Here is a 23,907-nt window from a genome sequence, read left to right as displayed (position 1 = left end):
CCAAGGCTCCAGGTCAAACTCACCCAGTGGCTGAATCTCATTCCCAGCAATTGGTGAGACTAATTTTGGTTTCCAAGGCAACAAGATGAATGAAAAAAGACTTTCTCTAAGAACTAGGTGATAACTGAATTTTTTCCATAATTTTTTAAAAATTCTCAAAGAGATGCACACTGTTTATTTTTTATTTAGTTATTTTTTTGAAATGGAGTCTTGCTCTGTCACCCAGTCTGGAGTGCAATGGTGCCATCTCGGTCACTGCAAACTTCCACCTCCCAGGTTCAAGCGACTCTCCTGCATCAGCCTCCCAAGTAGCTAAGATTACAGGCGGATGCACACTCTTTATAAAGCAAAACTACTGGGAAACAGAAAAGCATAGAGGGGGATCAAAATCACCCATAATTCCCCTACCCTGAAATAATCAATGATAACCCTAGGGGGAATTTTCCTCATCTGCACCAATTATTTCATACAGCTCCTATGCAATCATAGCATGCATACATATATATATACATGTATAGTGGCACTCTGTGGGGTTTTTCATACCCCAGTCACTCAAAATTCTTTGTAACCATCACATTAATGATCATAACATTCCATTTTGTAGGTGAACAAATAACAAAATAACAACTGCTACAATTCAGGGAGTGTTTTCTTTTCTTTTTTTGTTTTTTGTGTTTGTTGTTGTTTGTTTTTTTAGATGGAGTCACACTCTGTTTGCCCAGGCTGGAGTGCAGTAGCACCATCTCAGCTCACTGCAACCTCTGCCTCCTGGGTTCAAGCGATCCTCCCGCCTCCCAAGTATCTGGGACCACAGGCATGTGCCACCACACCCAGCTAGTTTTTGTATATTCAGTAGAGACGGGGTTTCACTATGTTGGCCAGTCTGGTCTCGAACTCTTGACCTCAAGTGATCTGCCCACCTCGGCTTCCCAAAGTGCTAGGATTACAGGCATGAGCCACTGCGCCTGGCCCAAGGAGGGTTTTCCATATACCAAGCACTCCCTGTCACCATCCCTAAAATCTCCCAACAACCCTGGAAGAAAGATATTATTGTTTCTAGAAGATGATTTGCCCAAGACCCACAGCTGATAATACATGCTGCATAATTCTAACCCTCGTCACTCTGACCCCACACTCACACTCCATCCCTTCCTTCCCATCTCATGATTTTCTCACCCATGCCTCCATGATTGAATATTTAAGTTGCTTCCAGTTTTTCTATTACAAATAACCACAGTGTGCATCTTTGCACATAAACTTTTGTTTGAATTCCAGGTTACTGCCTTAGGATAAATTTCTAGACTTATTAAATCAAAGGCTGTGAACATTTTATCATATGCTTTCAGATTTTTTAAAATATCTATGGTTATAATGTTTTGTTTTGTTTCTGAGACAGAGTCTCACTCTGTCACCCAGGTCGGAGTGGACTTGGTGCGATTATAGCTCACTGCAACCTCTGCCTCCCAGGCTCAAGCGATCCTCCCACCTCAGCCTCCTGAGTAGCTAAGATTACAGGTGCACGCCACCACGCCCAGCTAATTTTTAAAATTTTTTTGTGAGACGGAGTCTCATTATATTGCCCAGGCTGGTCTCAAACTCCTAGCTCAAGCAATCCACCTGCCTCGGCCTCCTAAAGTGTTAGGATTGCAGGTGTGAGCCACTGCGCCTGGTCTATACTTTTCATTTCTAGGATTTTTATTTGGTTCTTTTTCAAAGTCATCTATTATTGTTCCAGTGAGTCCCATTCTTACCTTAAGGATCCTACTACTTCTGTCCATTCTATTATATCATTCCTTTCATACCGACCTATTATCCAGAGTAACTTGGGTGGGAGTTCTCCTCGTGGGCTTTGAAATACTGTCTTCAGTAGAAAAGATCTTATGCAAAGTTCTACATGTGCTGTATGTTATGGAGGTATTCCTTATATATTACTCAAAGCAGCCTCATAAACTGGCAGGCAGCCCCTTAAATGTCTTTCTGTTTCTGGTTTTGTTTTGTTTTTTGGCCTGCATGATGTTTTAAAACTTGAGACAGGCCAGGTACAGTGGCTCATGCCTGTAATCCCAGCACTTTGGGAGGCCAAGGTGGGAGGATCACTTGAACCCAGGAATTTGAGGCTAGCCTGGGCAACATAGGGAGACCCCATCTCTACAAATAATAATTTTTAAAACATCAGCCAGGTGTGGGCACATGCACCTCTGGTCCCAGCTACTCAGGAGGCTGAGGTGGGAGGATTGTTTGTACCTGGGAGGTTGAGGCTGCAGTGAGCTGTGGTTGTGCCATTGCACTCCAGCCCGGGTGACACAGTAAGACCCTGTCTCAAAAATAAATAAATAAATAAATAATAAAATTTGAGACATTCTATGTAAAACCTTGGACTTCCTGCTTTTCTTGAAAAATTAAACTATTTGATTAAAAAAAATTAAACTATTTGACACCCCAAGGTCCATATCTTACATGGTGGCTGCGGGCTGGAGCTGAGTATCAGTGGTCCTATTTAGAAAGGGTCTGGGCTTTCTGGTTCATCACTGTCACTGCCACTCCTCAGTGCTTATACCTGGCCCGCATCCTCATTTCTGTCATCTGCCTGGCCCCTGTAGGCATTTGAGTTTGAAACCCTTGACGTAAAGATGGGCTGATGCTTTTTGCTTCCTTTGGGTCAATGGAATTTCATCCAGGGCACTGAAACCAGCTTCCAGTTGAGATAACTTTTTGATCATCCCCTGCCGCTCTGCTGAATAGGCCCATGGCCATTAGTAAGAAGAGAGGACAGGATGAGTGGTCCCCTGACTGCCCTTCCAGGGTATTTTTTTTAGCTGTCAGCAGAAGCATGCGGGGCAGTGTACAATCAGGTGTCAGCAAACGTCCTTCCAGTGGCTGAGTTGAGCCCAAGAACATCCGCTCCCGAAGAGATCTGAGCCCTCTGAAGGCCTGAGCCAGTTATGATGTTAATATTCTTTTAGAACAAAGTGGTAGAGCATTTCTTGTCTGGAATGAGCACCAGAAGAAATCTTTGGCCAAAAACAAATTGTTGAGGGCCAGGAGCGGTGGCTTATGCCTGTAATCCCAACACTGTGGGAGGCCGAAGCTGGAGGATTACCTGAGGTCAGGAGTTCGAGACCAGCCTGGCCAACATGGCGAAACCCTGTATCTCCTAAAAATACAAAAATTAGCTGGACGTGGTGACAGGTGCCTATCATACAGCTACTTGGGAGGCTGAGGCAGGGAGAACTGCTTGAACCTGGAAGGTGGAGGTTGCAGTGAGCCGGGGTCATGCCACTTCACTCCAGCCTGGGTGACAGAGCAAGACTCTGTCTCAAAAAAAAAAACTTAAATAAATAAATAAATAAATAAATAAATAAATAAATAAATCGTTGAGGTCTGATGAGTAAGTGGACAAGTTATTTTCCAGCAGACACACAAGAGAAGGAAATTACAGGTTATAGGAGGTATTTCAGAAAATATAACTTTCTAAAACATAGGAAGTTGAAGAAGTTGATCACATTACAGAATTCTGTCCCTTACAAAACAATCCGTGCTGAAATGTCCTTACTCAGTGAATAGGTGATTCCGCTCATGCACGACCTGTGTGAAGTGGATCAGGCCACATAGAATGCACGACGCGCTTCTCAGGCCCAGCAGGAGTACGTGTCTGTGTTAATTTCCTGTGGCTGCTATGACTAATTGCCACAAGTGTGGCAGCTTCAAACAACAGAAATTAATCCTCTTCTAGTTCTGGAAGCCAGAAGTTTGGAATCAAGATGTCAGCAGGGCCACACTTGCTCTGATGCTCTATGGGAGGGTCCTCTCTTGCCTCTTCGAGCGTCTGGTGGCTCCAGGCATTTCATAACTTTATGGCGGCGTCACTCAAATCTCTGCCTCCATCCTCACAGGGCCTTCTCCCCTGTGTCTCGATGTCTTCAATTTCTCTCTCTCTTTTTTTTTTTTTTGTTTTTTGTTTTTTGTTTTTTGAGACAGGGTTTCACTCCAGTCTCCTAGACTGAAGTGCGATGGCATAATTTCAGCTCACTGTAACCTCTGCCTCCTGGGCTCAAGCAATTTGATCTCTCCTTTATCTTATAAAGATACTAGTCATTGGATTTGGGGCTTACCCTAAATCCAGGATAATCTCATCTTGAGATGTTTAACTTAATTATATCTATCTGCAAACACTGTATTTCTACATAAGGTCATATCACAGCCACTAGGGATTAGATACTTGAACATATCTTATTTAGGGGGCTCAACCCATTCCAGTGTGCAAAAAACATTCTTCTTCAAGGCCCGATGTTTCTCAGGGCATTGCCCACTGACTACTTGGTACCTTTACTGGAAATATAGACTCCTAGAAACATCTCAGGGCTTCTGCAACCACTCTTTGGGGGAGGGGCCTAGGAGTCTGCCTTTGAACACACTCACCCCAAGTGATCCTTTTTTTTTTTTTTTTTTTTTTTGAGACAGAGTCTTGCTCTGTCACCCAGGCTGGAGTGTAGTGGCACGATCTTGGCTCACTGCAAGCTCCGCCTCCCGGGTTCACACCATTCTCCTGCCTCAGCCTCCCCAGTAGCTGGGACTACAGGCGCCTACCACCATGTCCGGCTAATTTTTTGTATTTTTAGTAGAGATGGGGTTTCACCATGTTAGCCAGGATGGTCTCGATCTGCTGACCTTGTGATCACCTGCCTCGGCCTCCCAAAGTGCCGGGATTACAGGTGTGAGCCACTGAGCCTGGCCGTCACCCCAAGTGATTCTTGCCTTCAGTTTAAGAGCCACCATAACAAGACACTGGAAGCAGAAATTCACACGCTTACTACACAATGTTAACCTTCCCAGGCAAACCAACTCACATAGGGAGATAATGCCAAGCCCAGGGCAGGCAGTGGCGATGCATGCTTGCTTGTGTATTAAAAAACAAATCACTGGCTGGGCACGTTGGCTCATGCCTATAATCCCAACACTTTGGGAGGCTGAGATGGGTACATCACTTGAGCTCAGGAGTTCAAACCAGCCTGGGCAACACAGTGAGACCCTCATCTCTATAACAATTTTAAAAAATTCGTCAGGTGTAATGGTTTGCACCTATAGTCCCAGCTCCCCGGAGGCTGAGGTGGGAGTATGACTTGAACGCCGGAGGCGGAGGCTGCAGTGAGCTGTGTTCGAGCCACTGCACTCCAGCCTGGGCGACAGAGCCAGATCCTGTCTCAGTAAACAAAAACAACAACAAGAACAACAACAAAGATAAATCACTCAATATAGCATCAGGAGAAAAAGCTCTCTTGAAATAGTCACATGCAAAGAAATTGAATTCCCTCCAGTCAGAAAGAGGCACTAAAGTGCCTGAGAATATCTGATCGATTTCAATGTCAGATTTTGAGAGGTTTTTTAAAAAGTTTCAGATGTTTCTTACTATTTTTTGGCAGAACATCTGTCATCTGCTTTCTTCTCTCCCCACATCTTGTAACTAGATGGTGAATTAATAACTCAGAAAAATATATATGTATATGTAACCTTATCTAAAAGCAATCATCAAAATGTGAGAAGAAGGGGCAGATTTAAAAGTTTTATGAAGCATTCGTTTTAAGCCTCCTTAATTATTCTTGAAAAACAAAACACACCACTTTTCCTGACTGCAGCACTGGGGAGGGTTGCATATTACGGGTGACTGATGATTTGTGCCTGGGGCTTAATTTTTAAAGTTAGCACTGGGTGATGACAGAGAAAGGTCAATGCCACTGAAAGAATAATTTTTTTTTTTTTTTTTTTTTTTTTTTTGAGATGGGGTCTCACTCTATCACCCAGGCCGGAGTGCAGTGGTGTGATCTTGGCTCACTGCAACCTCTGCCTCCTGGGTTCAAGTGATACTCCTGCCTCAGCTTCCCGAGTAGCTGGGATTACAGACGTCTGCCACCATACCCAGCTAATTTTTGTATTTTTAGTAGAGACGGGATTTCACCATGTTGGCCAGGCTGCTCTCAAACTCCTGACCTGAGGTGATCTGCCTACCTTGGCCTCCCAAAGTGCTAGGATTACAGGCGTTAGCCACTGCACCTGGCCAAGAAGAATTTATTACATACTTTTCCCAAGAGATAGGGCCACACCACATGATGCCAGGCCACACCAGGCCATGCCACGCTAGACAGGGCCACAGGAGGAAGTACCAGATTCGGTCAAGAGGCAGAATAAAGGGGAAAGAATGGTCCAGAGCTTTATTGTGTTTCCCAATGGAAGGGCAAGGCAGGACTGGGGAAACAGCTTGGGGTGAACTACTTTGAATAATGCCAGTGGGTTCTGAGTTACAAGAATGGTCTCTAAATGTCTGGCCCTCACCCTACCTGTCCCTAAGGAGAAATACTGGAGAGTTAGAAAAGGAAGTGATTGAGGGATTGGTTGGAGGGTTTGTAATATGATTTTCACACCCTCACAAAAGCTGGATTGCAGGGGAGATGTAAACAACTTCAGCCTTGGGAGGCCAAGATGAAAGGATGGCTTGAAGCCAGGAGTTCAAGGCTGCAACAAGCTATGAGCACACCACTGCACTCCAGCCTGGTTGAAAGAATGAGATCCTGACTCTACAAAACATTTTTGAAAAAAATTTTTTTTCTTTTTTCTTTTTTCTTTTTTTTTGAGACAGTCACCCAGGCTGGAGTGCAGTGGTACGATCCTGGCTCACTGCAACCTCCGTCTCCTGGGTTCAAGTGATTCTTGTGCCTCAGTATCCTGAGTAGCTGGGATTACAGGCATGTGCCACCATGCCTGGCTAATTTTTGTATTTTTAGTAGAGATGGGGTTTCACCATGATGTCCAGGCTGGTCTCAAACTCCTGACCTCAAGTGATCCACCTGCCTCGGCCTCCCAAAGTGCTGGGATTATAGATGTAAGCCACCGTGCCCAGTTGAAAATTTTAAAAATAAAAATTATCCACGTGTGATGGTGCACACTTGTAGTCCCACCCAGCCACTTGGGAGGCTGAAGTGGGAGTATCACTTGGGCCCAGGAGGTGGAGGCTGCAGTGAGCTCTGATCATCTGATCATGCCAGTGCTCTCCAACCTGGGTGACAGAACAAGACCCCACCTCAAAACAAACAAACAAAACAAAAAACACAACTTCAGCCTTTAGTTTGGCCCTGTGATTAATGATTGCCAAATAGACATATACAGAATCTAAGAAAATACAGTTTGCTGAGGTGTGCCTGTCCCCAGTCCAGTAATCAGTATCTAAGATTTACCACCATCCACTCCTGCTTTGTTCTAGATGCCAAATCTCTTCTTCCCCCTTAAGGAATAGTCATATTGCTTGAAGCTATTTTTTTTTAATTTATCTGCTTGTTGTTAATCCTGTATTGTTTTAAAATGCATTTTTTTTTTTTTTTTTTGAGACGGAGTCTCGCACTGCTACCCAGGCTGGAGTGCTGTGGCCGGATCTCAGCTCACTGCAAGCTCCGCCTCCCGGGTTCACTCCATTCTCCTGCCTCAGCCTCCCGAGTAGCTGGGACTACAGGCGCCCGCCACCTCGCCCGGCTAATTTTTTTGTACTTTTTAGTAGAGACGGGGTTTCACCGTGTTAGCCAGGATGGTCTCGATCTCCTGACCTCGTGATCCGCCCGTCTCGGCCTCCCAAAGTGCTGGGATTACAGGCTTGAGCCACCGCGCCTGGCCTAAAATGCATTTTAATCTTAAGCGACAAGCTGATTTTCCGTCCCTCTGAGATGATGCAAGTACAGGTGGTGACACGGGGAGGGGGATGCTCTTTGGTTGCAGGTGGTTGGAGAGAGTCACCCAGGGCTTTGGATTGTGTTCCTTCCCCTGCCACCTGTCACAGAGCCAGGGGACAGACCAGGAGGACTAGATGGGCCACTGTTTTGGCTTTTCCTTCCATAAAATACTAGCATTTTTTGCCAGATGCAGTGGCTTATGCCTGTAACCCCAACACTTTGGGAACCTGAGGCAGGCAAATCACTTGAGCTCAGGAGTTTGAGACCAGCCTGGGCAACACGGCAAAAGCCCATCTCTACAAAAAATACAAAAAATTAGCTGAGCATGGTGGTGCATGCCTGTAGTCCCACCTGGCTGGGAGACTGAAGTGGGAGAATCTCCTGAGCCTAGGAAGTCAAGGCTGCAGTGAGCAGTAATCCTGCTGCTACACTCCAGCCTGGGCAACAGAGTGAGACCCTGTCTCAAAAAAAATCCCAAAAGCCCAACACCTTCAAAGAGATCTTATAAATACAGATCCTTTTCTTCCTACAGATATGCCAAGTACTACAAGGAAAACAATGTTGAGAAACGGACTCTGATAAAAGTCTTCGGGATCCGTTTTGACATCCTGGTTTTTGGCACTGTGAGTCTCCTTTCCCAGCTCCGGGCACCGGCATCCTATGACTGTGTCCTAATTACTGCTGTGGGGCCTCCATGGAGGGAAGGGTTTTGGTCACAGCCATTAGCTAGCACTGGGCATTTTGCACATGGCATAAAAGAGGAAGAAGATGTCCTCGGGGTGCTGTCCCTGAATGAGTCATCTGACGAGTACAGGACTGGGCCTGGAAAGCAATTCTAACATTTGGCTTTAAAAATATTCTGATACTTAACAAGAGAGAGAAAGAAATCTCCTGTAAAATAGTTTCTAAGTAACAGAATCCAATTCAAAATGGCTTAAGGGGGAAAAAAAAAAAAAACACTTTCAGTGGGCTTTTTTGGGTTCACATAACTGAAAAAATTCCAGGGGTTATTTTTAAGCTACAAGCATGGTTGGATCCAGGTGTTAAAACAACATCATCATCATCAAGAACTTGCCACCCTCTGTGTCTTGTATACGTCCTCCTCAGTCTTGGTATCATCCCCAGACCAGCCATCTCTCTATGAAGGTATCAAGCAGCACCTTCAATTTGACTGGTTTAGCAACCTCAGTGAAAAGAAAATGCCTCTTTGCCAGAAGGTTCAGCAAAGGTCTCAGACAAATGTCATTGGCTCTGATTGGCCCACCATGGATGACATGCCCACCACTGAACTAATCACTATGACCAGGGTCATGCCATACTCCCAATGGCTGGTCTCGAACCAACCCTAACCCAGCCCAGGAGCCAGCAGAGAGGCCAACACCCCAGCCCCTTTAACACACACACACACACACACCACACGGACTGAAAAGAAAATTGGAGTGTTGCCCTCTGAAGATAGAAGGAAAAGATGCCAGGTATGCAAAAATCAACATATCCCATGACATGGTGTCCAAGAGCATGTTATCTGTGTAAGATGGTGATAAGCAGGACGAGAAGCAATGAGATATAGCTGAAAGAATGCAAAGACCACTGGGAATAAAAACCACGAGGCGGCCGGGCGCGGTGGCTCAAGCCTGTAATCCCAGCACTTTGGGAGGCCGAGACGGGCGGATCACGAGGTCAGGAGATCGAGACCATCCTGGCTAACACGGTGAAACCCCGTCTCTACTAAAAAGTACAAAAAAATTAGCCGGGCGAGGTGGCGGGCGCCTGTAGTCCCAGCTACTCGGGAGGCTGAGGCAGGAGAATGGCGTAAACCCGGGAGGCGGAGCTTGCAGTGAGCTGAGATCCGGCCACTGCACTCCAGCCCGGGCGACAGAGTGAGACTCCGTCTCAAAAAAAAAAAAAAAACCACGAGGCTGGGCCAGGCACAGTGGCTCATGCCTGTAATCCAAGCTCTTTGGGAGGCTGAGGTGGGTGGATCACGAGGTCAGGAGTTCAAGATCAGCCTGGCCAACATGGTGAAACCCTGTCTCTACTAAAAATGCAAAAAATTAGGTGGGCGTGGTGGTGGGTGCCTGTAATCCCAGCTACTTGGGAGGCTGAGGCAGGAGAATCACTTGAACCCAGGAGGTGGAGCTTGCAGTGAGCTGAGATCACACCACTGCACTCCAGCCAGGGCAATAGTGTAAGACTCTGTCTCAAAAAAAAAAAAAAAAAAAAAAAAAACCATGAGGCCACCCAGACATTCCTTCCCTCTGCTTCTGAAGTAATGTCAAACCTTTGGGAGAAGAAGCTTGTCTGAAACCCTCACCTTGTATGAATAAATGACAGCGCTTTGGTGGGTCTCCCCTTAATGTGTGGGCCCCAGTGCTTCTTCATGTAAAACCTTTATGGGTCTAAGCACACCCTGCACGGCTGAAGCAGGATGCCTGAGAGTCAGTTTCAGTCTGCGTAGTCTCTGCCTCGGCCAATACTTGAATGCATCTATCCAAGTCACAGTAGGAGGCTCCGCTCCCTGATAGAACCAACCATTGCACGCTGAAACAAAACAGCGCTGCTCTGAATTTCACCTGAGTAAACTCCCACTCTGTTTTAGGGAGGAAAATTTGACATTATCCAGCTGGTTGTGTACGTCGGCTCAACCCTCTCCTACTTCGGTCTGGTAAGAGATTCTCTTTTCCGCGCATTAGGAAAATGGTTTGGAGAGGGAAGTTACTAACGTGGCACTTGTCTGCATTTTCCACAGGCCACCGTGTTCATTGACTTCCTCATCAACACTTACTCCAGTAACTACTGTCGCTCCCATATTTATCCCTGGTGCAAGTGCTGTCAGCCCTGTGTGGTCAACGAATACTACTACAGGAAGAAGTGCGAGTCCATTGTGGAGCCAAAGCCGGTGAGGCCGCTGTGTTCATAGGACACCAAAACATGGAGAGATTCCGTGAAATCACTGAGCAATGCACGAAAGTTAGGCCCAAATCACAGGCTTCCTCCTGTAGTGGATACGTCTCTGGGCTCTACCCCGATCAACCAACTCTCAGATAAATTCTTGGGTCTTAGAGAAGAATAGAAACAAAAAATGGAGGGGCAAGATAGAGGGAAGGCAATTTTTTATGTCCAGGACTTGCCAATTTTGTCATTTATTTATTTATTTATTTTCAGATGGAGTCTTGCTCTATCACCCAGGCTGGAGCGTCTCCCAGGTTTAAGTGATTCTCCTGCCTCAACCTCCCACGTAGCTGGGACCACAAGTACACACCACCACACCCAGCTAATTTTTATATTTTTAGTAGAGCCGGTGTTTAGCTATGTTGGCCAGGCTGGTCTCAAACTCCTGACTTCAAATGATCCACCCACTCTGCCAGCCACAGTGCTGAGATTACAAGTGTAAGCCACTGAGCCCAGTCTGTTTTGTCATTTATTAAATTGGTATAGCCAAAAAAAAAAAGAAAAGAATAACGACTTTAGAGAACAATTTGGCAGTGACTAATGTTTAAATGGGACATACTTTACAGCCTGGCATTTTCAGTTCTCCACACCTGCCCTAGAAAAATACTCACATGAGTACCCAAGCAATACACGAGTGCAAGATGTTCAAAGCAGGATTGTTTATTAAATTATCAATCATATATGATTATTAACAGTGAAGAAATAGTATCTAACCAAATATCCAACAGGTGAATGGTGAAAGAAACTATGGTAAATCCATAGAAAGGAATACCAGTCACCAGTTTAAAAAAATGAGATCGATAATAATAATGGCAAAACTTACACAGCACTTCTTTTCTTTTTTTTTTTTTTTTTTTTTTTTTTTTTATAAGTGATAGAGCTGGGATTTTATTTTATTTTATTTTATTTTATTATTATTTTTTTTTATTATACTTTAAGTTCTAGGGTACATGTGCATAACGTGCAGGTTTGTTACATATGTATACTTATTCCATGTTGGTGTGCTGCACCCATCAACTCGTCAGCACCCATCAATTCATCATTTATATCATGTATAACTCCCCAATGCAATCCCTCCCTCCTCCCCCCTCCCCCCTCCCCATAATAGGCCCCAGTGCGTGATGTTCCCCTTCCCGAGTCCAAGTGATCTCATTGTTCAGTTCCCACCTATGAGTGAGAACACGCGGTGTTTGGTTTTCTGTTCTTGTGATAGTTTGCTAAGAATGATGGTTTCCAGCTGCATCCATGTCCCTACAAAGGATGCAAACTCATCCTTTTTTATGGCTGCATAGTATTCCATGGTGTATATGTGCCATACACAGCACTTCTAAATGCTTTATACATTAACTCACTGAATCTTCACAACAACCTGATGTAGACAGATGCTACTATTATCTCTTTCTATAGATGAGGAAATTGAGCCACAGGAAGGTTAAATAATTGGCCCAAGGCTGGGCACAGTGGCTCATGCCTGTAATCCCAACACTTTGGGAGGCTGAGGCAGGCAGATCACTTGAGGTCAACAGTTTGAGACCAGCCTCGCCAACATGGTGAAACCCCATCTCTACTAAAAATACAAAAATTAGCCAGGTGTGGTGGTGCATGCCTGAAGTCTCAGCTGCTTGGGAGGCTGAGGCAGGAGAGTTGCTTGAACCTGGTTGGCAGAGGTTGCAGTGAGCCGAGATTATGCCACTGCACTCCAGCCTGGGTGACAGAGGGAAACTCTGTCACAAAAAAAAAAAAAAAAAAAAAAAAAAATTATAGGGCTTGACAAGAGCAGATCTCCAAGACACTTGTTAAAAGAAAAAAAAAGCAAACTGTAGAACAACATATATTATATGATATATAGGATAAAAAAAACCACTAGACTCAGAAGCTAATCTATATATTTTCTGCATGTATATTCCATATATACAGAAGTGTACACACACATACATATACATATGTGTGGCTGTATATATGTACACAAAATTGTACCAGTGGCTGCTTCTGGAAAGGACCTTAGGTGGGAGAGTAGTCAAAGAGATTTCAGCGTCATCTGTATTGTTTCGATTTGATTAATTTGGACTTTATTAAGCAGGTCCTCTGCATTCAACTCCATGATTTTCCCCAAAGAGAAATCTCTGGTACCTAAAAACAAAGGTGATTGGCTGGACGCGGTGGTTCACGCCTGTAATCCCAGCACTTTGGGAGGCCAAGGTGGGCGGATCACATGAGGTCAGGAGTTCAAAACCAGCCTGGCCAACATGGAGAAACCCCGTCTCTACTAGAAATACAAAAAATTAGTGGGGTGTGGTGGCGCATGCCTGTAATCCCAGCTTCTCCAGAGGCTGAGGCAGGAGAATCACTTGAACCCAGGAGGTGGAGGTTGCGGTGAGTCAGGATCGCGCCATTGCACTCCAGCCTGGGCAACAAGAGCGAAACTCCGTCTCAAAAAAAAAAGACAATATCTTTGTCTTTCCCTCATCCAGGAACATGATTGTCCTGTTCCAGCAGCTGAATGCACAATTCACTGTCCATTGTATATGCATTCACAATTTGAAATAAAAGTTCATCTTTGCAGCTAAAACTAATCACTACTTCATGGCCCAAGATGAGATGAAATTTAACAAACATATAAATAATTTAAGTTGCAATAGTACAACTTTCTGGAGATACTGAATCTAGAGTTACTGAAATTGAGATAATACCACATAGAAATTGTACGCGGCAATTGGGGGATCCAATGTAAAAACATTAAGCAGTAAGCTGTGGCTGTGTTGAATTTACAAATTAAGATGCATGGGGTTCTGCCCAGCGCGGTGGCTCATGCCTGTAATTCCAGCACTTTGGGAGGCCAAGGTGGGGGGATCACCTGAGGTCGGGAGTTCAAGACCAGCCTGACCAACATGGAGAAACCCCATCTCTACTAAAAATACAAAATTAACTGGGCATGGAGGTGCATGCCTGTAATCCCAGCTACTTAGGAGGCTGAGGCAGGAGAATCACTTGAACCCAGGAGGCGGAGGTTGCAGTGAGCCAGGATTGCGCCACTGCACTCCAGCCTGGGCAACAAGAGCGAACTCCGTTTCAAAAAAAGAAAAAAAAAAAAGCATGGGGTTCCATTTCTGATTTACCTTTAGACTCAGAAATCATTTATTCTTGGTCAATGAGAGTTTTGAGCCAGTTTGTTCAATAGTCTATCGTTTGGCAAATAGGAATTACAATTGCCTTTAAATAGGCAATTCTTGGTAATTCTGTACAAAAAATGGGTAAACTTTTAAACCGTCTTTTCCTAGACATTAAAGTATGTGTCCTTTGTGGATGAATCCCACATTAGGATGGTGAACCAGAAGCTACTAGGGAGAAGTCTGCAAGATGTCAAGGGCCAAGAAGTCCCAGTAAGTTAAATAATTTTGTCTTTATTTTTTAAAGAAAATTTACTATTAAATATAAACACATCTAGAAACTTATACAAATCAAAACTGATGGATTTTAACAAAGTAAACATACTCATGTAACCAGCACTCAGATTAAACAACTGAAAATTACTAGCAGGAGTCCCTTTTATGCCCCCCTCCAATCACTACCCTCTCTTTCTCTTTTCTTAATTTTTAAAATTTGGCTGGGCATGGTGGCTCACACCTGCAATCCCAGCACTTTGGGAAGCCGAGGCAGGTGGATCACCTGAGGTCAGGAGTTCAAGACCAACCTGGCCAACATGGTGAAACCCCGTCTCTACTAAAAATAAAAAAATCAGCCAGGTGGTGTGGTGGCATACATGTAATCCCAGCTACTCAGGAGGCTGAGGCAGGAGAATCGCTTGAACCCAGGAGGTGGAGTTTGCAGTGAGCCAAGATTGTGCCATTACACTCCAGCCTGGGTGACACAGCAAGACTCCATCTCAAAAAAAAAGAGAAAAAAAATGTATATTTTTAAATTCAAACAAGGTCTCACTATGTTGCCCAGGATGGTCTCAAGCAGTCCTCCCGCCTCGGCTCTACCAAGTCCACCCAACTGCCCTCTCTTAAAAGTAGTCATTATCCTGTATCCAAAGATTAATTTTACTTCTGCCAGAAGTTTCTAAAAGTTGAATCATGTAGTGTGTAAGCGGTATATACTCGGTTGAGTGTCTGGCTTCCTTTACTCGACATTATTTTTGCGAGAATCGTTCATGACGCTGTGTATAGCTCATTCCCATTGTATAATTCCGTTTTATAAGCATCCAACTTAGCCATCCTACTGTTAATGGACATTTGGGTAGTGTCCAGTTTGGGGCTAATGCCAATAACGCTGCTATGCTCAACATACGGTACTCTACTGGTCAGTTACCTAAGAGTGGAATTGCTGAGTCATAAGGCAGACATATATTCAGTTTTAGGAGATACTAACAAACAGTGCTACAAAATGGTTGTTGTCATTCACACTCTCCCCAACAGTTCTGGCTGCTGGGCATCTTCAGTTTCCTAGGGCTGAATTACCACAAACTAAGCGGTGTAAAACAACAGAAATGGCTGGTGGCTCACGCCTATAATCCCAGCACTTTGGGAGGCCGAGGCAGGCAGATCACCTGAGGTCAGGAGTTTGAGACCAGCCTGACCAACATGGAGAAACCCCATCTCTACTAAAAATACCAAAATTAGCCAGGCATGGTAGCGCATGCCTGTAATCCCAGCTGCTCGGGAGGCTGAGGCAGGAAAATTGCTTGAACCTGGGAGGTAGATGTTGCAGTGAGCTGAGATCGCGCCACTGCACTCCAGCCTAGGCAACAAGAGCAAAACTCCGTCTCAAAAACACCACCACCACCAACGGAGACATATTCTGTCACAGTTCTGGAGCCTGGAAGTCTGAAATTAACGTGTTGGTAGGGCCCTCTCTATCTGAAGGCTCTAGGGAGGAATCTTTCCTTGCCTCTTCCTGGCATCTAATGTCTTATGACATTGACCAGGACCTCCAGTACAATACTGAACAGAAATGGTGACAGCAGCCATCTCTGCCTCATTCCCTATCTTAGGGAGAAAGGCTTTTATACTTCGCTATTCATTATACTATTTGCAGTAAGTTTTTGTTTGTTTGTTTGTTTGTTTTGAGATGCAGTCTCACTCTGACGCCCAGGCTGGAGTGCAGTAGTGCAATCTTGGCTCACCACGACCTCTGCCTCCTAGGTTCAAGCAATCCTCCTGCCTCAGCCTCCCAAGTAGCTGAGACTACAGGTGTGCACTACCATGCCTGGCTAATTTTTGTGTTTTTAGTAGAGACAGGGTTTTGCCATGTTGGCCAGGCTCGTCTCCAACTCCTGACCACAGGCGATCTGCCCACCTCAGCCTCCCAAAGTGCTGGGATTACAGGAGTGAGCCACTGCATCCAGCCTGCAGTATGTTTTTCAGAATGTGCTATTAGGTAAGAAAATTCCCTTCTGTTTCTAGTTTGCTAAGCACTTTTACCATTAATAGATATTGATTTCTGAAATAATGTCTTTTTTGTTTTCTGGCCGGGTGCAGTGGCTCATGCCTGCAATCCCAGCACTTTGAGAGGCCTAGGTGGGCAGATCACCTGAGGTCATGAGCTCAAGAACAGCCTGGCCAACATGGCGAAACCCTGTCTCTGTTAAAAGTACAAAAATTAGCCGGGCATGGTGGTGCACACCTGTAATCCCAGCTACTCAGGACTGAGGTGGGAGAATTGATTGAACCTGTGAGGTGGAGGCTGCAGTTAGCTGAGATCATGCCACTGCACTCTAGCCTGGGCAACAGAACAAGACTCCATCTCAAAAAAAAAAAAAAAGTTTTTTTCTGCTCCTTTTGAAATATCAATGAGTTTTCTTCTTTTTTTCTGTTAGGTGGTGAATTGCACTGATTGATTTTCAAACATTAAGCCAACCTTGCATTCCTGAAGTAAACTCAATTTGAATGTGTTGTACTATTCTTTATATTTATTGCTGAATTCCATTCACTAATATTTAGGATTTTTACATCTCTTCTTGAGACTGACCAAAGTGTTTCCATTCTTGTAATATTCTTATTGGATTTGTGTATGAAGTGAACTACGGTCATGTGTCACTTAATGATGGGGATATGTTCTGAAAAATGCATCAGTAGGTGATTCTGTGGTTGTTTGAATATCATAGACTCTATTTACACAAACCGAAATGGAATCGCCTATTATACACTTAGGTTACATGGTGTAGTCTACTGCTCCTAGGCTGCAAACCTGTACAGCATGTTACTGTACTGAATACTGTAAGCAACTGTAACAGAATGGTAAGATTTGTGTATCTATATATAGAAAAGGTACAGTGAAAATATGATATATAAAGCTAAAAAATGGTACATCTACATAGGGCACTTACCATGAATGGAGCTTGTAGGACTGAAAGTTGCTCTGGGTGAGTCGGTCAGTGAGTGAGTGGTGAGTGAATGTGAAAGCCTAGGTTGTTACTGTGCACTACAGTAGACTTCATAAACACTGTATGCTTAGGCTACACTAAATTTATTTCAAAACATTTCTCTTTCTTCAATAAAGTAATCTTAGCTTACTGTGACTTTTTTACTTTATAAATTTTTAAATTTTTTAAACTTTGTACGGTGGTATAAAAATACTTTCTTTCGGCCGGGCGTGGTGGCTCAAGCCTGTAATCCCAGCACTTTGGGAGGCTGAGGCAGGCGGATCACGAGGTCAGGAGATCGAGACCATCCTGGCTAACACAGTGAAACCCCATTTCTACTAAAAATACAAAAAATTAGCCGGGCGTGGTGGCAGGCGCCTGTAGTCCCAGCTACTTGGAGGCTGAGGCGGGAGAATGGCATGAACCCGGGAGGCAGAGCTTGCAGTGAGCCGAGATCACGCCACTGCACTCCAGCCTGGGCGACACAGCGAGACTCCGTCTCAAAAAAAAAAGAGAAAAAGAAAAAGAAAAAAAAAATTTTCTTTCTCACCGGGTACGGTAGCTCACGCCTACAATCCCAGCACTTTGGGAGGTCGAGGTGGGTGGATCACAAGGTCAGGAGATTGAGACCATCCTGGCCAACATGGTGAAACCCCTCTCTGCTAAAAATACAAAAAAATAGCCAGGCGTGGTGGTGGGCACCTGTTGTCCTACCTACTCGGGAGGCTGAGGTAGGAGAATAGCATGAACCCAGGAGGCAGAGCTTGCAGTGAGCCAAGATCACGCCACTGCACTCCAGCCTGGGTAATAGAGCAAGATTCCATCTCAAAATAACAACAATAATAATAATAATAATAATAATAATAATAATAATAATTCTTTCTCTATATCTTTATATATTCTATATACTGTTTTCTATTTTTAACATTTTTTATTTTTATTTAAACATTTTTTTTAAAAACCAAGTCACGGCTGGGTGTGGTGGCTAACGCTTGTAATCCCAGCACTTTGGGAGGCTGAGGTGGGTGGATCACTCGAGGTCAGGAGTTCAACACCAGCCTGGCCAATGTGGTGAAACTCTGTCTCTACTAAAAATATAAAAATTAGCCGGGTGTGGTGGTGCACGCCTGTAGTCCCAGCTACTCAGGAGGCTGAGGCAGAAGAATCGCTTGAACCCAGGAGGTGGAGGTTGCAGTGAGCCGAGATCATGCCACTGCACTCCAGCCTGGGAGACAGAGCAAGACTCCCTCTCAAAAAAAAAAAAAAAAAAAAAAAAAATTCCAATAGTGCGAAGTCCTGGGAAGAATGTGGAATACCACAGTGTGATAAGGGAATCACGTGGGATAAAACCTGCTAGATAGGGTGGTCAGGACAGGAGGTGACATCTCAACAGAGGCCTGGCTTTTCTGAATTTCATTTTCCAAAATCTATAAAATAGGCCGGGTGCAGTGGTTCATGCCTGTAATCCCAGCACTTTGGGAGGCTGAGGCGGGCAAATCACCTGAGGTCAGGAGTTCCAAACCAGCCTGGCCAATATGTTGAAATACCGTTTCTACTAGAAATGCAAAAGAATTAGCTGGGCATGGTGGCGTACACCTGTAATCCAAGCTACTTAAGAGGCTAAGGCATGAAAATTGCCTGAACCTGGGAGGTGGAGGTTAGAGTGAGCTGAGAGGTCACACAACTGTGCTCCAGCCTAAGCGAGAGTGAGACCCTCTTTCAAAAAAAAAAAAAAAAATCTGTAAAATAGAGACAAGGATGCATTACCTCACAAGCATCTTCAAAGACTTGAATGAGGCAATGCTTACAGAACAGATGCATGGTCCTGGTATCTACACCTAATCAATGACGGCTACTATAACTCATGTAACATTAAATGTAACTTTGTAAGTTAATAAAATTAAAGAACCTAGAACCTGAGGGCTTGTCATTGCTAATAGGTTTGGAAACTTGCTTTTTCAGAGACCTGCAGTGGACTTCACAGATTTGTCCAAGCTGCCCCTGGCCCTCCATGACCCACCCCTGATTCCTGGACAACCAGGGGAGATGCAGCCGCTTAGAGAGGAGGTGACTCCTAAATCCAGGGACAGCCCCGTCTGGTGCCAGTGTGGAAACTGCCTTCCGTCCCAACTCCCCAAGAGCCACAGGTGCCTGGAGGAGCTGTGCTGCCGGAAAAAGCCAGGGGCCTGCATCACCACCTCAGAGCTGTTCAGGAAGCTGGTCCTGTCCAGACACGTCCTGCAGTTCCTCCTGCTCTACCAGGAGCCCTTGCTGGCGCTGGATGTGGATTCCACCAACAGCCGGCTGCGGCACTGTGCCTACAGGTGCTACGCCACCTGGCGCTTCGGCTCCCAGGACATGGCTGACTTTGCCATCTTGCCCAGCTGCTGCCGCTGGAGGATCCGAAAAGAGTTTCCCAAGAGTGAAGGGCAGTACAGTGGCTTCAAGAGTCCTTACTAAAGCCAGGCACCATGGCTCATGTCTGTAATCCCAGCCCTTTTGGAGGCCGAGGCAGGCAGATCACCCGAGGTTGGGAGTTGGAGACCAGCCTGGCTAACAAGGCGAAATCCCGTTTGTACTAAAAATACAAAAATCAGCCAGACATGGTGGCGTGCACCTGTAATCCCAGCTACTCGGGAGGCCGAGGCACGAGAATCACTTGAACCTGGGAGGCGGAGGTTGTAGTGAGCCGACATTGTGCCACTGCACTCCAGCCTGGGAGGCACAGCAAACTGTCTCAAAAAAAAAAAAAAGAGTCCTTACCGATAGCAGGGGCTGCAGTAGCCATATTAACATGACCTTTCCTAGCAACTTGAACTTCACCTGCAAAACACTGTGGCCACATTTTTAGCCAAAGGGAAATGTGCTTTCATGTTCTATAGCTCTGTGTCTGAGAGCAAAGTGACCTGGTTAAACAAACCAGAATCCCTCTGCATGGACTGAGAGCAAAGAGATTGAGATGTAAGTTTCAACTCTGTCCCTAGGAAGTTGTGTGACCCTAGGCCTCTCACCTCTGTGCCTCTGTCTCCTCGTTGCCCAACTACTATCTCAGAGATATTGTGAGAACAAATTGAGACAGTGCACATGAACTGTCTTGTTAATGTGTAATGATCTACATGAATGCAAAACATTTCATTATGAGGTCAGACTAGGATAATGTCCAACTGAAAACAAACCCTTTTTGTCCTGGTTGAAGAATGTGGAGGACTAAAAGTGGCCACAGATTCTTTGACTCTCAAGTCCCCCAAGACCTAAGGGTTTTATCTCCTGCCCTTGAGTATGGGTGGCTCTGATTGTTTATCCAAAAGTGGAAGTGACCTTGTGTCAGTTTCAGATCCTGGTCTTAAGAGGCTGACAGCTTCTACTTCCTGTCCCTTGGAACTGTTGCTATCGGGGAAGCCAGACTCCATTTACAAGTCTGCCTATCCTGGTCAGGCGTGGTGGCTCACACCTGTAATCCCAGCACTTTGGGAGACCAAGGTGGGCGGACCACTTAAAGTCAGGAGTCCGAGACCAGACTCGCCAACATGGTGAAACCATATCTCTAATAAAAATACAAAAATTATCTGGGCATGGTGGCAGGCACCTGTAGCCCTAGCTATCAGGAGGCTGAGACAGGAGAAACACTTGAACCTGGGAGGTGGAGGTTGTATTGAGCTGAGATCGTGCCACTGCACTCCAGATTGGGTGACAGAGTGAGACTCCATCTCAAAAACAAAAAAGTCTGCCTATCCTGAGACCACCCTGCTGTGAGGAAGCCCAAGCAGCCATGTGGACAGTGCCTGACCAGCCCCAGCTTTCAAGCCATCCAAGCCCAGTCACCAAACATGAGAGAGAAGAAGCCTTCAGGTGATTCTGGACTCTACTAACATATGACTGATACCACATGATACATCCCAAGTGAGAACTGCCCCATAAATTCAGAAAACCAAATTGCTATCTTAAGTCACTAAGTTTTGGGCTTGTTTGTTCCACAGCAACAGATAACTGGAACAGAGAGCAAGCCTGACGAATGGGCACACAGACTCAGCCCATACCTTCCCTGGTTCTAATGTTCTTAGGGAGCCCAGACTAACCCTGGAACTCTCAGGAACTTAGGTGTCCACTGGACAGTTCTAGAAGGGCTATGGACCAAATCAGGTAACTCACCAGACCTGCCTTGGAATCTATCAAATCTAACTGCTGAGCTACACAATGCATTCCAATCCTCATCACAATTCTATGACTGAAGGCCGGATGCAATGGCTCAAGCCTGTAATCCCAGCACTTTGGGAGGCCGAGGCAGGTGGATCACCTGAGGTCAGGAGTTTGAGACCAGCCTGGCCAACATGGTGAAACCCTGTCTCTACTAAGAATACAAAAATTAGATGGGCGTGGTGGTGAGCGCCTGTAATCTCAGCTACTTGGGAGGCTGAGTCAGGAGAATCTCTTGAACCCGGAAGGTGGAGTTTGCAATGAACCAAGATAGTGCCACTGCACTCCAGCCTGGACGACAGAGCAAGACTCTGTCTCAAAAACAAAAACCAAAAAACAAAACAAAACAATTCCATGATTGAAACTGACTCAAAAGCTGCCTTTATGCTATTAACACCCTGTACTTTGCAGCCAATCAGAACTGACACAGTCTGGGTGCTAGCTACTTCAAAAGCAACCCACACCACACCTTTACCATTTCCACACATCAACTGCTAAGAATATGAAAATGCAGTGACAGATTTTAGGATCCTGCTTCAGAATTTCCTTTTCCTGGTTTGGTCACTAGAGTTGGCTATTTATCTGTTTCTAAACAACTGCCATTTTATCGAATAGTTTAGAGACCACTATTAAATATTGTGACTGATGAAAGATCTGTGAATTTTTTTATACATATTCTAAGAATTACCATTTTGATACCTTTTAAAAACCAGCAGCTTTCTACTATATTCATGTAAAACAGCATGAATAAAAATGTTTTTTGATACAGGGTTTTATCTGGTTTTAAACTCAGGAACCAAGTTAATTATGCCAGATTGAACTTTGATTTTTACTACCTTTTCAAAGACATTTTAAAAAGTGGATAATTATACATATATAATATGCATAATATTTCTTTGGAGCTGACATTTCTTTACTCCACGAATTCTATGTTACTGTTACATCTTTCCATTCTGATGGCCTCTGGGCCTTTGTACCTTTGCTTTTGGTGCCTTATTCCTAGTATGTTTCCATCACCTTAATGAGGCCGCAGATGGAGTCAGAATGTGAAATTACAAATAATCACTGGATCCATCTACTGTTTTCCATCACCTTCCCCACTGATGCTCTGGGTAAGACAGTGATGTGTCACTTCAACTGTGTGTAGTATGTCAGACACGTCCTATAATAACAGGCATCACATTTGTATTCTTATTTTTAGTTTACTGTAGAAAATAATGGCATCACCAAAGGTGATGAGAGTTTTTGTAGGATCTGTTTTCTTATACTTAAAGACAGTCTTCTGTTATGGTAATTGCCAGTATTCATGGCTTCCTCTCTGCGTCAGAAGAGAAGGGATCTGCTTTCTCTTGGCTGATTTCACATAGTATTGGTAATAGATAATAGACTTGCATTTCTCTTTCTAAAGGGGAATAACTTTTTAAACCCTTCCTGATTTTAGCCTGGCAATGTAAGTGTCCTTAATGTGACTGTTTTGGTAATTAAAAAAAAAATGTATAATTTGTTTATTTAAATCTTTCCTTTCTTTTCAGAAGGTCCCCAAATCACAGTTAACTCATTCATGGACGCATTCATTCAACAACTATTCAATGAGGCACTCTCTAGAGACCAAGGATAAATAAGGTTGCCAGTCTCATGGAGATATGAGGAGATGGAAATTAATCAAATAATTCAAGCAAATGGAATCTTGCAACTTGTGCTGAGTATCATGGTGAAAAGGCAAATGATGGCATGAGAGCTTATAGTAGGGGAATTTGGCCTATTTGGGAAGATCAGCCTACCTGAGGAAGGAATGTTTTAGCTAAAATCTGAAGGATGAGTACTACTTAACTAGTGAGTGGGGGAGGAAAGAGCATTCTAGCAGAGAGAACAGTATGTGCAAAGGTCCTGGGGCAGGAAAAGCAGAGCAGGTTTTTAGAACTTAAAGGAGACCTGTATGACTGTGCCATAAACAGTACAGAGAAGTAAGGCATGAGTCACAGCTGGACAAGCAGGCAGAGGCTAGCAGCCTGTGGGCCATGGTAGAGTTTGTCTTTATCCTAAGATCTAAGCCAGGTAAGGGTTCTAATCAGGAGCCTGTTAAGATCACATTTAATTTTTATTTTTATTTATTTATTTTTATTTATTTTATTTTATTTTTTTGAGATGGAGTCTTGCTCTGTTGCCCAGGCTGGAGTGCAGTGGCTCAACCTCAGCTCACTGCAACCTCTGCCTCCTGGGTTCAAGTGATTCTCCTGCCTCAGCCTCTCGAGTGTCTGGGATTACAGGCGCCTGCCACCACGCCCCAGCTAATTTTTGTATTTTTAATAGAGATGGGTTTCACCATGTTGGCCGGGCTGGTCACGAATGCCTGACCTCGAGTGATCTGCCGGCCTCAGCCTCCCGCAGTGCTGGGATTACGAGCATGAGCCACGACATCCAGCCTTATTTTTCTTTTCTATTCTATTGTATTCTATTGTATTCTATTCTATTCTATTCTATTTTGAGATGCAGTTTCACTCTTGTTTCCCAGGCTGGAGTGCAATGGCACTATCTCAGCTCACTGCAACCTCTACCTCCTGGGTTCAATCAATTCTCCTGCCTCAGCCTCCTGAGTAGCCAGGATTATAGGCACCTGCCATCATGCGTGGCTAATTTTTATATTTTTAGTAGAGACGGAGTTTCTCCACGTTGGCCAGGCTGGTC

General features: G+C 44.6%; 1 protein-coding gene across 2 annotated transcripts in view; it reads left to right on the top strand.

The window, feature by feature from the left end:
• The window catches only part of P2RX7 (purinergic receptor P2X 7), a 57,545-nt gene extending 34,819 nt beyond the window's left edge, over positions 1–22,726 (top strand). Inside the window, exons 9-13 of one of the 2 annotated variants that reach the window (XM_010368321.2) lie at positions 8,245–8,335; positions 10,312–10,377; positions 10,462–10,611; positions 13,943–14,044; positions 18,991–22,726. In XM_010368321.2, the coding sequence (XP_010366623.1) occupies positions 8,245–8,335; positions 10,312–10,377; positions 10,462–10,611; positions 13,943–14,044; positions 18,991–19,488 (907 nt within the window). In that variant the 3' untranslated portion in view covers positions 19,489–22,726. The remainder of the gene's footprint in view (positions 1–8,244; positions 8,336–10,311; positions 10,378–10,461; positions 10,612–13,942; positions 14,045–18,990) is intronic. The other variant, XM_030938769.1, reaches the window with a different exon arrangement.
• The last annotated feature ends 1,181 nt before the right edge of the window (positions 22,727–23,907 follow it).

This window comes from Rhinopithecus roxellana, chromosome 10, assembly GCF_007565055.1.
Source record: "Rhinopithecus roxellana isolate Shanxi Qingling chromosome 10, ASM756505v1, whole genome shotgun sequence".
Lineage (NCBI taxonomy): Eukaryota > Metazoa > Chordata > Mammalia > Primates > Cercopithecidae > Rhinopithecus > Rhinopithecus roxellana.
This window is presented reverse-complemented; position numbering and strand designations above follow the sequence as displayed.